This window comes from Vidua chalybeata, chromosome 1, assembly GCF_026979565.1.
Source record: "Vidua chalybeata isolate OUT-0048 chromosome 1, bVidCha1 merged haplotype, whole genome shotgun sequence".
Taxonomy (NCBI): domain Eukaryota; kingdom Metazoa; phylum Chordata; class Aves; order Passeriformes; family Viduidae; genus Vidua; species Vidua chalybeata.
Window position 1 is genome coordinate 121,395,446 of NC_071530.1, and position 16,448 is coordinate 121,411,893.

The 16,448-nt window shown below is 40.2% G+C and overlaps 1 protein-coding gene across 3 annotated transcripts in view; it reads right to left on the reverse strand.

The window, feature by feature from the left end:
- STAU2 (staufen double-stranded RNA binding protein 2) overlaps positions 1-16,448 on the reverse strand; it is a 170,080-nt gene that overhangs the window by 76,697 nt on the left and 76,935 nt on the right. For all 3 annotated transcript variants that reach the window (XM_053948299.1, XM_053948308.1, XM_053948293.1), the window contains exon 12: positions 7,630-7,937. In XM_053948299.1, coding sequence (XP_053804274.1) covers positions 7,630-7,937 — 308 coding nt within the window. The remainder of the gene's footprint in view (positions 1-7,629; positions 7,938-16,448) is intronic.

Below are 16,448 nucleotides of genomic sequence, written 5' to 3' on the forward strand. Positions count from 1 at the left end.
AACTTCCCATTTTTAGAATTTAGTTACATGATCAAATTACATATGCTAAAGCATACGAAACCAACTCTTCAAATGAAGCAAATTCACAATTCTGAAAAGGGAAAAAACTCCAGACAAAACAAAAACTCAAAACAAAAACCAATGACAGGAAAAAGTATATTTCTACATGTATCTCTGATGGTTCAACACAGTAAAATGAGCCACTATCCATATACACGTGTAATTCTGCATGTAATGGGATAGAGAAGTGGCTTCCTTTTCCTAACATCCACACCACAGAAATGACTGGATGTACTACAGAGGCTGCCACTGTCCTATGAAATACAGGGTACTTGGCATTGCTGGATAATCTTCAAGGACTCATGCACTAACCCAGCAGGGTTCATCTTACATTCTTGAGTACTGATTGTGATGGCAAAAATATTCTGCATTGCTCTGACACCAGCCTGGCTTCTAGGCTGCACCTTCTGAACAGAACACCATTCTCAGGTGTCCTGGTTCCAGCCAGGAAAGGGTTAACTTTTGCAGTAGCCAGGAGGAGGCATGACTAGGACCCCTCACATCACTGCTGCAGAAAGGGAATCTCTTCAGGGGAGAAAGGAGTCCCTTCTGGTCAAGTAGTGTGGCAGAGGGAGTGGTTGGTATTGTCTATTGGTGGGGAGGTTCTGTGTGATTCTTGTACTCTCTGTCATTAATATTGGTCAAATTCTTATCTCACAGCTGTTTCCAATAAGTTGTTCTTACCTCAACCTGTGATCTTTGCTTTTTGTGCCTCCAATTTTCCTCTCCATCCCATATAAAGGGTGGGAGGAGGGGAAGGGAGGAGCAAGTGAGTGGCATGTGGTTTGGAGAGTCTCAGTGGGAGCAGTAAATTGGGGAGTACCATTCCTAAATCAGTACAGCCTTATTGGGCACCCAGTGTGCGGCGTCAAGGGTTGAGGTAACAAGAGATAATAAATTCAATCTAAGCATTTGTTGCATTAACTTCACAGCCACTGGTCACAATGTTGCTTGGTCTGTTCATGTGGTTGTGGTACCTAACCCCGTATTCACATAATGCCCTATATTCCTATATGTGGTCCTTGTGATGTTCTTTTCAGAGCAGGGAGAGGGATTGGAGTTGCTTTTTTGCTGTATTATGGGATATCAACCTTGCCTGCTCAAGGGCAATGAATGTAATTTAGAAAGTGTATTTAGTGCTGCTCTCCTACTTTTACTTTAGGCACTGTCTTTGGGAGTCAATTAACAATCATATCCAGTCTGTAGGGGGAACAGGGGAGGATGATTTTCCCCAGTCTTTCACCTCCTTCTCCTCCTTCAGCTGTTACAACAGCTTTTGAGAATTTTGAATTTCCCTTGGATGTTAAGGAAAGCATGTTCTTGTTGCTAAGACTCACTGGTCTCCTCAGTCCACACCATGTTTCGAGTAAAGAAACAGATTTCTAGGAAGTTCATTCAGAGATCTGCCCCAAGGGTGGATAGTCATGAGTGGCATGAAACGTAGCAAAAAATGAAATTTTCTGCTCCAGTGGTATGGAAGTTCATCCCTGAACAACTACAGGAGGAGCATGCTGTGGCAGCTCAAGAAAGGGGCAACTTACTGTAGTGTGCTGGGCCTGGCTACTCTTTACTGGACACAGTTCAACTGGACACAGTTTACTGGACACAGCACCCTCAGGGGAAAGAGGAAGAAAACAGACCTACAGGCACTGTGGCCTGATTTGCAGTTGAATCCAAGGAACCACCTGTGCCAGTAGTAGTTGCCCATATACAGAAGAAGAAATCCAAATCAGCTCACTTAGTGAGGGATAAAGAGGAGGTAGAGCCCTCCCAACAAGAGAAAGCGGCAGGGCCAGAGACCATCACCTGATCCCTGTTCCCAGGTATACTGGGTTTGCATGGCCTAAGTTTTGAGGGGGCTGGGAGGGAGGGGCTACAAGGGTGGCTTCTGTGAAAAGTTGCCAGAAGCTTTCTCCATGTCCAGCAGAGCCAAACCCTGGCAGTTCCAAAGACAGCTGTGCTGCTGGCCAAGGCTGGGCAAATTAGAAATGGTGGCAATACCTCTGAGAAAACATATTTAAGAAGAAAGATAAAAAAAATGTTGTGCAGTTGCAATTGTGGCTGGAAAAAGATGGAGTGAGAACATGTAAGAAAAGCTCTGCAGACAGCAAGGTCAGTGCAGAAGGAGGAGCAGGAGGTGCTCCAGACACCAGAGCTGGGATTCCTCTGCAGCCCCTGGTGATGGCCAAGCTGAAGCCGCTGTGTCCCTGCAGCCCATGGAGAACCATGGGGATGCAGAGATCTGCCTGCAGCCTGTGGAGGAGCCCCATGCCTCCCCATGCAGGTAGGTGCCTGAGAGGAGGCTGTGACCCCATGGGAGACTCTGGAGGGAGGGGCCCTGCTCCTATACTCGAGCAGCCTGGCCTTGAAGGACTGCACTCTATGGAACAATTACCCATGCTGCATAAGTTTGGGCATGGATTGTTGCCTGTGGAATGGACTCACATTGCAGCAGTTTGGGGAGGACTGCAGCTGATGAGATGGACTCATGTTGGAGAAGTTCATAAAGAACAGTTTCCTGTGGCAGGGACCCCACAGTGCAGCGGAGGAACAACTCCTCTCTCTGGGCAGTGGGAGAAGCCACAGGTGATGAACTGATCAAAACCCCTATTCCCTGTCTCCCTTTGCTGTCAGTAGGAAGGAAGGAGGGGTGAGGCTATGATAGATTAGCTAATATTTTGCTGAAGCCAAAAGGCTGTTAAGTGAAAGTTGTTGGTTCCGTGTGGTGTTGTTTGTGGTTTGGATTTATTCGGGTTGGTTTGCTGGGTGTTGCTGGGAGAGGGGTGGAGTTGAAGACATGACCAAAAGGAAGTAGGATGAGACAGGAGGGGACAGAAAAGTAGGCAGTTGGGAGATAATGTAAGTCCCTGAGTACCCAGCCAATGGGAAAGGGCTCAGGGATGCCCCCTAGATGGGAAAAGGATATGTTTTGTAGCCATTCTGTTGGACAGTATGTGTGTTGGGCTCTAAGGGAGAGAGGTACACATCCAACTCAGTTAAATCATGAATAATAAACAGTTTTCTTTTGCTTTGACAAAACTTTGTCCCCATTTAATTGTATCTAAAAGTTAGTTCATTTGTAACAAGGGGAAGGTGTTTTCAAGGTTCTTACTAAATTTCTCATTATCCTGCTCTGATTTTGTTAGTAATAAATTCAATGCATATGTCTAAGTTGATACGCATTGGGGGAGTACTTGTTTTGCCCATCATGGTATTTGATGAATGATCTCTCCCAGTCCTTACCTCAACCATGAACCCTTCATTATATTTTCTCTCCCCCATCCAGATGCAGAGGAGAGAGCAGCTTTGGTGGGTGCCTCTGACCATTACACCAGGGGAGCAAAAATATGTCAGCCACCAGCCAGGAGCCCCTGGTGACCTGGCTGCTCCAATGCTGGGACATTGTGTCTCACAGAATGAAAATAGGTGGTAATAAAGTGAAGCAACTGGAATCCCTGTCACAAGATGCAGGTATTGACAAAGGATTTGGGAAGAGGACAGAAACTCTCAGCCTCTGGAAGTGACTCCGGCCAAGCAGAGGGAAGGGTCTTCTCTCAAGGATGATCTAATATTGTGTCCAAGCAGGTGGAATGCCATGGAGAAAGGTATCCAGTACCTGAGAGCATTAGCTGCGCTAGAGGTACTTTATAGAGATTCAAATAAAGAGCAGTCCTCTGTAGCTCCAGATGAGGTTCAGTGCACAGAGTTCACATGGTGGAAGTTTGTGCAGAGCACGCCATCATCACACACCATTGACATTAATGGCAATGGAAGGAGAACAAACAGTGCTTCAATATGACTCTGGCAATTTGAAGGTATGAAGGTTTTTCCTCCCTAACAAACTGCACCTCAATTGTGGCAAGACTGTCGAAGATGGCAGACAGATTTGAAAGACTTGGACAAGCTGGAGAGGACATGTCCCATGGCCCGCCAGTATGGACCAGAATTCTTGCTGTTGGTAGCAAACGCCCGCCTGCTTGAGAGAGAGGGTACACACCACAAGGTAACCTGTGGTTTTACTTGCATGACCACGGAGAGAACACGAGGAAGTGGAATGGAAAACCCACCTCTGCCCTTGCAGCATGGGTACATGAGTTGAGAGGAAGAACAACTACCACAGAAAATCCTTCAAGGATAAGTTTCCAGTTTCTACTCCAGTTTCCAGTAGACAAATCCTCAGGCAAAACAGGAGGGCTGATGTTGCTTCTAATGCACTTGAAGTACCTTCAGTTCAAATTTGTGAGCAACAAATACCATGACCAGAACTGGAGGGGTCCTGCCTCCAGCAAGGTGGAGGAATCTCTTGGATTGTGTGGATCTGATATCTTGGCACACCAGACCCACAGGAGTTTAAGGCTTTAGTTGACACCAGTGCACCATGTACCCTCATGCTACCAAGATATGCAGGGGCAGATTCCACCCCTGTTTCTGGGGTGACAGGGGATCCCAAGAGCTGCCTGTACTGGAAGACACACTCAAGACTGGGTATTGTGAGCGACTGGAGGAGATTGCTTGCTCAAAACACTCTGGATGTGTGTGAGGTTGGGCAAAGGGGCAGGTTGGGCCTTGCCCTGGTGAGGCAATGCCCTGCTCCACACACCCCATCCTCTAGAGGCTGTATCCCAGCCTCACAGTGACTGCCAGTCACAGGCACACTGGAGGCAATGCTCCTCATCCCATCTCTGAAGCCCCTAACCCAGCTCCTCAGTAGCGGCCAAACCAGAAGTCTTGCCTGGAGGAAGGGCCCAGGAAAACCAAAGGGTAGTTAAGCCAGGACACCAGGCAGGCACATGTCTTGACCCTACCTTCCCTTGGATTTTTTTATCAGCTAGAAGACTGCTGGAACCCAGCAGTGCTAGCTATATTCATTCTTTTCTGCATCTTTTCTCTCTTTCTCTTTCCTCTCCTTCTTATAATGCCTTCTCAAAATTTGAGTAACTTAAACTTGGGTTGGTTGGAGTTTGCTAAGTTGGTCAGGCCTAGAGTTTGCAAAGTTAAGGCTTTGCAAAACATTTTATGTTGTCTGAATGTTGCTCTAAACTTTTGCTGAAGTTCTGGGATTTTCTGAAATTTGCCAGTAAAGTTTTTATTGTTTTCATCTCTTGAGAATATCTTGTTGGTATTTCTCTCTTGCATCTAATTAATGGTACATAAAAAACCTGCAAGCCCTTTTAAAAGACTTGTCAAGTGAGTTCTGGGGTCTTACGTGAATGAATAGTAAAACCACCCCACTGTGATGGGCCAGAGGTCTTGTGCATCCTTGTATAGTCTACCTCGGAGTGGGTATTTCAAGGACCCAAATGGACATACAGTACACTGGAACCAAGTGCCCAGGGGTGGAAGCACATTCCCACCATTTGCCATGGAATGATCCAGACTGCACTAGAAAAGAGTGAGGCTTCTTAACACTTGCAATATATTGATGACATTATTGTGTGGGGCAACCAAGCAGAAGAAGTTTTTGAGAAAGGGGAGAAGATAATCCAAATCCTCCTGAAGGCTGGTTTTGCTTTAAAGCAAAGTAAGGTCAAGGGACCTGCCAGGAAATCCAGGCATTAGGAATAAAATGGTAAGATGGATGTCATCAGATTCTCAGGGCCATGGTCAACAAAACAGCATCTATGTCTCCATCAACCAGCAAGAAGGAAATACAGGTTTTCCTAGGAGCTGTGGACTTCTGGAGAATGCATATTCCAGAGCTCAGTCAGGTCAAAAGTCCTCTATAGGTTATGATGCAGAAGATTAATTATTTTAAGCGGGGTCCTGAAAAACAAGCTTCTGAACAAAGTAAGGAAGAGATTGTTCATGCAATAGCTCTTGGGTCAGTCAGGACAGGACAAGATGTGAAAACCGTGCTCTATACTGCAGATGGGGAGAATGGTCCTTCCTGGAGTCTCTGCCAAAAAGTACCAGGGGACACTGGAGGATGACTCCTGGGATTCTGGAGCTGGGGATACAAAGGATCCATGCCTGGTACACAACCACTGAAAAAGGGATGCTGGCATCTTATGAAGGGTTCAAACTGCTTCAGAAGCGATTGGCACTGAAGCACAGCTTCTTCTGTCACCCTGACTGCCAGTGCTGGGCTTTTTCTTTCAAGAGAAATTCTCTTCCACACATCATGCCACTAATGCTACATAGAATGAGTGAACTGTGCTGATCATACAGTGAGCTTGAATAGGAAACTCCAAAAGCTCAGGGATCTTGGAAGTAATCATGAACTAGCATAAAGGTGACAATTTTTTATTAACATCAGGAGAGGAGGAAGAAAAGGTGACATGTGCTGAGGAGACCCCACCATGTTATCAGCTACCAGAAACAAAAAGTGATACTCTCTCTTCACTGACAGATCCTGCTGTATTGTAGGGATACATCAAAAATGGAAAACTGCCATATAGATTGCTGTATGGCTAATCACAAGAACTAAGGGAAAAGGTGGATCAAGTCAGGCTGCAGAGCTGAAAGCAGTCTAGCTGGCTTTTAATATCATTCAACAAGAGAAATGCCCAGTGCTCTGCCTCTGCACTGACTCATGGATGGTGACAAATGCTCTATGGGGGTGGCTGGATCAATGGAGAAAGGCCAACTGGAAGCATGGAGGCAAACCCATCTGGGCTCCTGGAGGAACAGCCATTGACTAGGGAAATGATGCCTCTGCTTGTACATACATATATATAGTTGGATCTGGGCATGTAGTGGCATATAGTGTAGGATCTGGGCATGCTACAGAACAAGGGGTGGATAATGTCCTGGTTCTGGCCAGGACAGGGTTAATTTTTGCAATTGCCAGGAAGGGCCATGGCTAGAACCTGGATATTATTCCATTATACCACCTCATGTCATTGCCAGGTTTGGGGGAGGGAGTTTCTTCCAGTCGAGTAAGCGTGGCAGAAGGCGTAGTCAGGTTTTGGCTATTCTCAGGGGGTTTCCATGGGAATTGTTCATTTCTTCTACCCTCTGTCACCAGCATTGTTGCTGTTACTGTTTGTTTTCTTAACCCACCGCTGTTTCTAGTAAATTGTTCTTATCACAACCCATGACATTTACCTTTTTTGTTTCCAGTTCTCCTCTCTAGCCCACCACAAGGGGAGGGGAGAGTGAGTGAGTGGCAGTGGTTTGGAGAATGTCAGTGGGGCACTAAATTGGATAGCACCATTCCTAAACCAAAACATCAGGTTACATTTAAGAGGTAAAGGGTGGGAAGCAAAAAAAAAAAACTAATGACCTGGCCTAGAAGACAAATGCAAAGGTAAGGTGGTGCATCTGTAGCTTCTGGATCAGAGTTGAAGGGAGAAACCAAGAGGTGAAGACTCTCAAAGAAGTGCAAGTTAAAAGCATAATTTAAGCCTGTAATTATTTAAGGAGAAGAGACATAGGAGAGAAAGATGGGCTGCAGTAAGATAAATGTAAGGTGGAAATCTGTATCTCCTGGACCCAGAAACTGCCTCAGACACCAGCTAATTTTACAAGATAAGTTACATGCACGCCCACATTCAAGAGGGCAAGAGTGAAACCTTGATGGCAACGCTATGATTCGGGCTGAAGAGCTTCATTTTCCCCCTCCCATACCTGAAAGCCTTGAATCCTTGCCAAATATTCCAGCTGTTTTGAAGGTTGCACTGTAGAACAGGGGGAAGCAGGAGATATTCCTTTTAGACCTATGGCTTCAGCAGTTGGGGACGTTCCATTCATGAGAAGTTCCCTGGCAATGGTGGCCGTGCTATTTGTGGTAGGAGATATGCTGAAGAAAGAGCTAGAAGTCTGGCTCATTTCTTTGGATGACATATAGCTTACAGTGGTACCAGGGGCTGATTTGTTGCGGCTTGCTTCCATCTCTTGATATACATCAGGAGAGAGATGGAGTATTCCCTTTGGTGCTGAAAACAAAATCAAAGATCATTCTCATTACTTTGGAATGGGTTTGACATGTAGACAATTTTAATTAACATATTTTACAGTGAAAAACAAAGTAAGAATTTAGAAGCAGTATATATATTTTTTACAGTAACTGTAAATAAAGTCACCTAATATATTTAGAAACAAAGCAGATCTGACGGGGCCCTCTTCTTCCTCTTCCCCAACTCTTTTTAAAATGATACAAACATTAACTTTAAAACTAAACTGTGGGTAGCATAGAACACACAATATGAACAAAAAATGTTTGAAGACCTACAAACCATCAGAACAGATGTTACTTCAAAATAGTAGCACAATCATTATTTCCCTACATTCTTCTACCTCCTATCTGATACAATAATTTCAGCTATTTTTTCACAAATAATTGAAACTAGTCTATATCAGCACTGTTGCCACCAGAAGTAGTTTAGTTTTTTCCTCCCTCCTACAGCTGGTGTTTGTACTCCCCAGCTGCTCTATTGCCAGCAGCAGCACCTGTAGGACCATGTAGGGATGTTCATGAGAATGAGCTGCTGGAGGCAAAGGAAGGGCAGTGTGGATCCTTGTGGTAGCACCACTGCCTCGAGTGCTGGCTTGAAGTGTTTGCTGAATCACAAGGGCAGCCTGTGGTTAAAAAAATCTTAAATTGCCCTGCAGCCAGTGTTACTGTGCTAATGACTCTGGTGTGACTGACTGCTCTGCAGTGAAGAGGAATTTATTTATTTATTTATTTATTTATTTATGTAGCTGCATATCCCATAGTTTTCATCCTATAGTTTTCAAATAGTTACTTGCCTTTGAGAATGTTTATACTGAAAAAGGAAAGCATATATGTGTCCTACTTAATATCAACAGGAGTTAAGGTAAACATTAAAAGAGCCAGATTTATTTATGTGAGTAACTTCCAAATATTTCCAGTGAGATGTAAATTAGGGATAATTTATCTACATTTAAGCATTTTGAATACCTTTTTAGAAAATATCTCAACTCTAAACCTGCTTGGAATCAGAAATAAATACTTGATCAGTTTTGCTTATAGTCCTGTGCATGGAAATGTGCCGAATTAAATCTGAAGTTTGCTAGTTTTCTTACACAATTAAGCATTTTTTGGAAACACAAATAACCAGTTGGTTGATACTAGAGGGAAACCTTTTTCTTATTATTAATGCATCAGAAAATGAGCTTGAAATGTGTAATTTCATATTAAGAACATACTTTAATCTTCTAGCACATAATATGAGTGAACCTGAGCCATATGGCATTTCATTCTAGGAATAATAAACCTGTTTGTTAACTGATTTAGTAATCCCAAGAGAAATCAAAGGGTTCAATGTTTAATTCATTTGTAGTACATATTAAATTAATCTCAGAAAGTAGAATAAATTCAAAGAAGAGGAGGAAATTAATTTCCAGTACCTAGGAACGATGCCTTTAATCCTAGAAGTGCAAGTAGTACTTTTAAATAAAATGTCTACCACAAGGAGAAGACTCAAAAAATATTACCTGTAATTAATATCCTCATTTTCAACTACATGGTGAAAATGGAACTTCCTCACTGCCGACTCAGCAAATTGCTTTCAGGTGAATCTTTTAATTGATTTACTCATACATTTGGCTTTAAATTCATATTACTTTTAGAAATCTGGAACATCTGCTTATATCATTTACAAAGACATATCTGTTATTCACCTGATTGCTCTCCCCACCTACCTCCTGGGGAGTCTGGTTGGATCCTGAACATTAAGGCTGCTTTTACCTAGTTTAGAACTGGCTCCAAAGGCAGTAGACTGAACTCCAGAGCTGAGCTCCAAAGCTAAGCACAAATTCAAAACAATGCTGCTGGGAAAGATGGAGGATAGAATCCCTAAAATTTCTTTTTCTCCATCTGGGACAATTTCAAACATAATCTAATAGATAAACAACTGTGAAAATACACAGCATTATTTTATGGCACACAATCACTATATGAGAAGAGAGACTTTACACACTTTTCCTGAGGCTGTAACCTCCAAGCCCTACCTCTGCCTGTATTTTTAAAGTTTTACACAAGACATAAGATTAATGAAAATTGAAAAAAAAAAAAAGATAATACAGATCTTGATAGTTGACGTTAGGTTACAAAACCAAACAGCAGTAAAAATACTGAGTGGCAGGTGTTCACCACCTCCTAAGAACTGCCCACTGTAAATCTGATTTCCCACGAATATTTCAGAAACAGAAATGTAAATGGAACAAAAGATAAAACAGCCTACTTGTTTAGAAATAACATGATATTAGCCCCCCCAATAAATTTTAGAAAAACATAGTACAATGTTAACTTTAAAAGAAGTTTAAAGAAGTTTAAAATCAAGTCCAGTGCTGCAGATGTCTGTTCCATTGATGTAATATTACTTAAAACAAACATTTTACATGCTTTCTCAGCCATTTCACTGTTTTTACATGATCCACCCAAATATCTAACTGCTGTCTGGAACAATGGTTTGGAATACTTCCAGATTACTAAGCTTTCTAAATGTTAAAATAACTAATATGCAGCATATGATGAATAGAAAGATATTGAACAGAGTATAGCAAATGCTCTTAAAGTACTGACTTTAATGGTGATGTTAAATTAATAATAGTACTTTTACACTTTGCAACACCTTACTGCTAAAGACTTCAAAGTGCTTTATAAGCAATAATTAATTTAAATCATACATTGGCTCTGAGAGGCAGATATTATATTACCATCATTGATTATCTCTGGAAACAAAGTAATGTAATATTCTAGACATTACATTAATGTAGTTGTAAGATATTAACTTTTTATATTCAGGGCCTATGTTTCATGAAGCTTTTTACAAACATGTTTTAAAAAGTCAATAGAAACTTGGTCTCTTTGAAAACTTCTATAAAACATATATTAATTGTAATTCATTATCTATTATTTTATATATCATTCCTCACTGTTGCCTGCTTACTTCAACTCTGCTGTATGATAGGAAAGTGTATAAATATATTTAGTTACAGTAGTAGAGTTATCAAATGACAAGGGATACAACAACAGAGGATTAAGTGCAAGAACAAAAGAACCCTTCAGAAATTATCTTGTCTTCTAACAATCAGTTGATTAAAAAGCAAGGGGAAAAGAAATAGTATCGTCTAACACATTTATGCATTGCAGGAGAACATCTCCAGGCAAACATTTTCATTCTTTTTTATTTTCAGCTAAGAAAAACTTTTGTGTCCACTAAATATTTATCCCATACAAGCTTCACCATACTTCACAGGAAGAATCATAATTATTAGGAGTCCCAGGATCTATAATAGACCAACAACACTGCACCTTCTGGTGGACATTAACTTAGAGGCACATTTATGAAACATGTTAAAATAATTTCCATTTATATTATTTAAACCTGTGGGCAAATGCACTACAAAAATATGCAGGCTAGCTATGCAATGTAATCACTAGCATTTAAAAAACATGTCTTACTCATCATTGGCAATAATTGTTTGCAGTCTCTCACAATCTTCTGAAGTCTATGAAAACACACCAAAGACCTTTCTTACCTAAGAATAAATTTCTTCATCTTCCATTGTCTACTTCTGCTGTCACATACTAGATAATAGCAAAAGAGCTAAAAGGCAAATGTATGAATAAGATACAAGATGGCCCAATGATCCCTCACAAGCCTTGCCCTGGAAATGTAATCTCAGTGCTTTGATTGCACCTTTTTTTTTTTTTTTTTTAAGCAGCCATAATAGAGACAATCTCTGAAAGTTCTGTTTGAGTGATATTATTTTTATCCCTAACCCTTTCTCTTCAGTGTCGCCTGGGCTGGGCAGGACATTTCTACAAATGGGTCTTCCACTTTCTGGAGTTTGTGGTAAACAAAACTAACCATTAGAAAAACTGTTGCATAGGTAATGGGGTGAAGAGCAAGAACTGACAATATTACTGAACAAGCATCAATGTAATAATACTCTGCAAAACCAGAATTTGCTGATACAGGAACAGTGACAAGTTACCCCACAGCAGTGGGCTACTAAGTTAAGAAAAGTTCACTGATGACAGCATTGCCTGCACACTCACAGCTATTAGAGCCTACACAGGTACCTATTTCCAATTTTCTGTTTCTGTCAGGAAGATCAGAAAACATTAGAAGTTGATATTTCAATTTTATCATTCAACTCCACAAGATGGCCTAAAGAATCAGGCTTGTGTTGAAAATCTGCATATATATATATGGATGTCAGTGCTACTTTTCTATACTTAATTAGTAGTGTAGGGATACTCTTCCTCTGCCTTCACTCAATGACTTCTCTGGTTCAGGGCACTCACTGACTTTTCACATTTATACTTGGTCTAAACCACAACTTTATGCTTCCTTGGATAATAGTTTTCTCCCCAAATTTTTGCTTATCCTACAAAAAAGCTATACTTGTTCATGTGTCAGAAGCAGTGCCAGCTGCAATATGACTTCCCCTGACCCTGCTAAGAGCCCATGCTCTTCCCTGCACTACAACCAGTGATATGGGACATGGCACACAGGAGTGTTTTCATGTCTTGTGCAATGATGCAGAGTAAACAATGGTATAATTCTGTATATGATATGCTCATGAATTAAGTTTAGCACCTTGGTATTTGAAATAACCCATTACTAGATGAAGAAAAGACTGTTCATAAGGAAATAATCAGTAGTTTTGGAACTGAATAAAATATTTGATAGATAATCATCAAAAAGCTTTCTTTCAGATTATGCTATCTGTAGTCACATTGAATAAAGCCTGCCTATAATGTGGTGCATAAAGTACATGGAAAAATCTTGTAGTAAGGCTGTAAGAAGGAAAAGTTAGAACTGGATCTAATCCTGAATTCAAAATTTTGTACATTAAAATGGACGAAAACTTAAGAGGTATGGGGGATACTCAAATACAATAATTACTCCCTAGAACTGGCAGGTTCTCAACAGGCCCTAAAATATGGCCTATTACAAATCTACTGACATAAAAAAAGAAAAAAGAATTTACAAAACCAAATAACTACTTCAAATAACAAGACTGAAAAATGTAAATATTATAATAAAAATAAATTGTTTTATACCCCATTCAGTGTAAAAGGCTATTTATATACTAGCATATTTTCAAATTTCATTACCTCAGTAGGAACTCAGAAAAGGTCAGTCAGACAATTGAATAGGCAAATAGTATGGCCATTACGTTCTCAGCAATTGTCTACACACAATCTTGGCTTGAAATACCAAGCTGCAATTATTACTTAACACAGCTATCCATGGTATTTCTAAGTCACCAGCTACTGCAATATTCAGACATGAAAAAATGTTTTGTCATTACACAATGTCTTTCAATCAAAAGATCTCGTCTACATGACCTTAAACAAACTGATGTTATATAAAGCTGCTCGTGAAAATACGAACTTTGTTTAACCTTAAAACAACCATGGTACTGAAGTATATACTATTTAGTTCTTCATGAAATCAGGTCTTGATATCCCTAATTTCACTGGATTATTTTTTGTATAGCCAAAACAGAAATTGCAGTATTGCAGGATTTAAATTGTATGCATTCCTTTAAAATTTGGTATTTAACTAACATGAGGAAAGTCCTTTGAATTCTCCCCTAGCTTTACTACAGCTTGAATACATAACACTTTGGTAAAAAATAAGACATAGCATTTGCAGTGGGGAATTTCTACAGGATATTCTATGAAATATTCCAATAGACAGATGAAAGTTTTACATGGTAATTTCTCTAAGTTTTACATGGTAATTTCTACATCATAATTTTCCAGCAATATGTCCACGTACCACATACCCAAAGATTAAGATTGAGCAGGTTCAGAAAATAACCAATCAAATACAGAAGGAAGGTCAATATGCTTAGCAGTAAAGAGGATCAGCAAATTTGGAGCAGGAGCAAATCAAGCTAGTGAGCTGGCAGATCAAGGTGCTTGTAACAGCTGCTAGAAAGTGATATTTGTGGGGGAAAAGCAATTTAGGAGAGTGCCTAAGTGCAACTGGAGGCAGGCAAGACCATTCATTAACAGATTAGGAGGGGAATGAGAATGGTGATGATGAAAACAAAGGCCTGACCCACATGGAGAAGAGAGGAAATAATAAGCAGATCTACTAGACAAGGACAGAGAGGTTGCTGAAGCTAAGAAGGCCAAGGGGGCCATCAACAAGCGCAGCATATGTATGAGTGAGAAGGAAATCAGAGGAGGAGAAAGCAGTGTTTGATGTTGAAAGGGCATGAAGAAAAGAATGGAGAATAAAGTTTTAGTTCTGGCAGCAATAAAGTTTCAGTTCAGGAGATTCAGTTTTTCAAGGACATGATCATTCTAGACTAAGGGTGAAGTACATGGTGGGTTCCAGGTTGGAGGGAAGGGAATTGGAAAAGGAGAAAAGACTCCAGAAAAGTGGAAGTATTTAGAGTAACACTGTTCTGAGGTGAATTATGTGATGCTGCTCCATTTTCTTACCTGAAGACAGAAAACCAAATGCAGAGACTTAGCATAATTACATAATTAAATTTGAATTTGAGAGTTAACATCAAAAAAAAGCTCTGCGTTTCTGCTTCATGAGCAGATTTTTCCAAAGAAATAGACTAGCAACCTTGAAAAATGTAATTCATATCGACCTTTTAGGAGACTGGTAAAAACAAAAGGCTACACGATCTGAAATTATCTCCATTCACAGAGCTAGCTGTCTCCTGCCATGGTGGCTGCTTCCTCTTTATACATTTTATACATCAAAAGCTTGATGGCTAAGCAGTCTCCCAGACAGCTCCTTCTTGTCCTGAGGGCATCCAAACCACAGACCTCATAGCCCAAGTCTATATTTCTTACATATGCACAATCTGTACTACTTAAGAACCAGGCAGCAGGTTTCTCACAACTCTTTCTTTTTAAGCTGTATCTAAAATAGGCAGAATATCTGCAAACCAGCCAGAGAACACCTGAATACACATCTGCACTTTCATTCACAAGAGTTTCAACCAACAGGCAAACTACAGTCATGATTACTTTAGATCACTCCTTCCCTGTGAATTTCCTATATTTTAAAAGCATTTGATTGTTTCTTTTTTGGCTGCAAATCATATTAGATCCACATCTCCAAAAGGCAGCTGCCATCATCCAGATGACTCTGCACTCCATGAATACTCTCCTCCTGCTGAAGAAGAAAACTAAGTCTCCAATGCTCTGGGCACATGCTTAAAACACTAGGCTCTTCATAAACACACATTGCACTCTAAACTCAGGAAAGAAATCATCATCTCTGAAGATGCAAACCTTGCAGAACTTCAAGCACTTAACTGAGCATCTCAAAAGTGGAAATGTGGGAAATAGAGAAGGACCACTTGCAGTTGTTGTCTTACACTCCAGAGTTGAGCCCAAATCCCACTCACACATAAAAATGCTAATTTGGCTCTTGTCACTAGTTCTCAGAACAGCAAAGAAAAAAATAACACTCCCTTCCCTGCTTTCTTAATATGTTTTTTAATATTAGGTGTTTTAGAAGTTTTTTCAACTATTAAAGAAAATATGTAAGATGCATTTAATTGGTATTATGCTGGACAAAATTATTTTCATTGTTAAATGAAACTGAAAAATGACACATCAGTTATTAATAATGCCAAATGCAGCATGGATTTCCTATTTTCAGTAAATTAGGAAAGAAATAAAATTGAACAAATCTCCTCTGCTTCTAAATTTAATTTTCCCGTATCTTCAATTAGAAAGAAAATTTAATTAGAAAATTAGCAAATCAACTCAGCAGTTACAGAGACAAGGTATTATTTAAACATAACCAGCTGTGATAAGAGACTCTAGTCAAGGCTGTGAGACATATAAAGTGAGGACAAATGGCTCAGCTGAAGGACTGCTCCATTGATGGTATAATGTTCACCTGACAGTCTGCTAGCTAGAAAAAATCCCCACAAAACAGAACAAAAATATCAAAATGAACAGATGGAAAACTATTGTGCTGTGGCCTTTCACCAAGTAAGTGGTGTTTTCAATCCCTTTATCGTGGTTTCTTGTCAGAATGGCAAATAATTCAGTGAACATTTAGTGATGTATCAATGTAATTCCTAGCAAGAGTACATTACAATTGACAAAGCTGAGTAAATTTGGAAACAATTCAGAAGCCAAGTCCAATGCAACAGTAGCACTCAGCAAGTAAAAATGCACACAATCCACTATAAATCACCTTTGAAATATACCCAAAAGAATTACATATTTCAGCAAAATATAACACACAAACATTCCAATTAAAAATGCCCAAACTACAAAACAAAAACTTTATTCCAAAACGGTAGACTTCTGTTCCTGCTTGTGGAAACATAGGGGTATTAAATTATCTACTGGAAGTTTTCATCAAGATCCCCAGTTGAAAAACAAACAATTAGAGGACTATATAAAAAATATCTTTCTGAAGCTACTGAGGGCCAGAACTACAAAGTTCAAACAAATTTAACTTTGTTTCCTT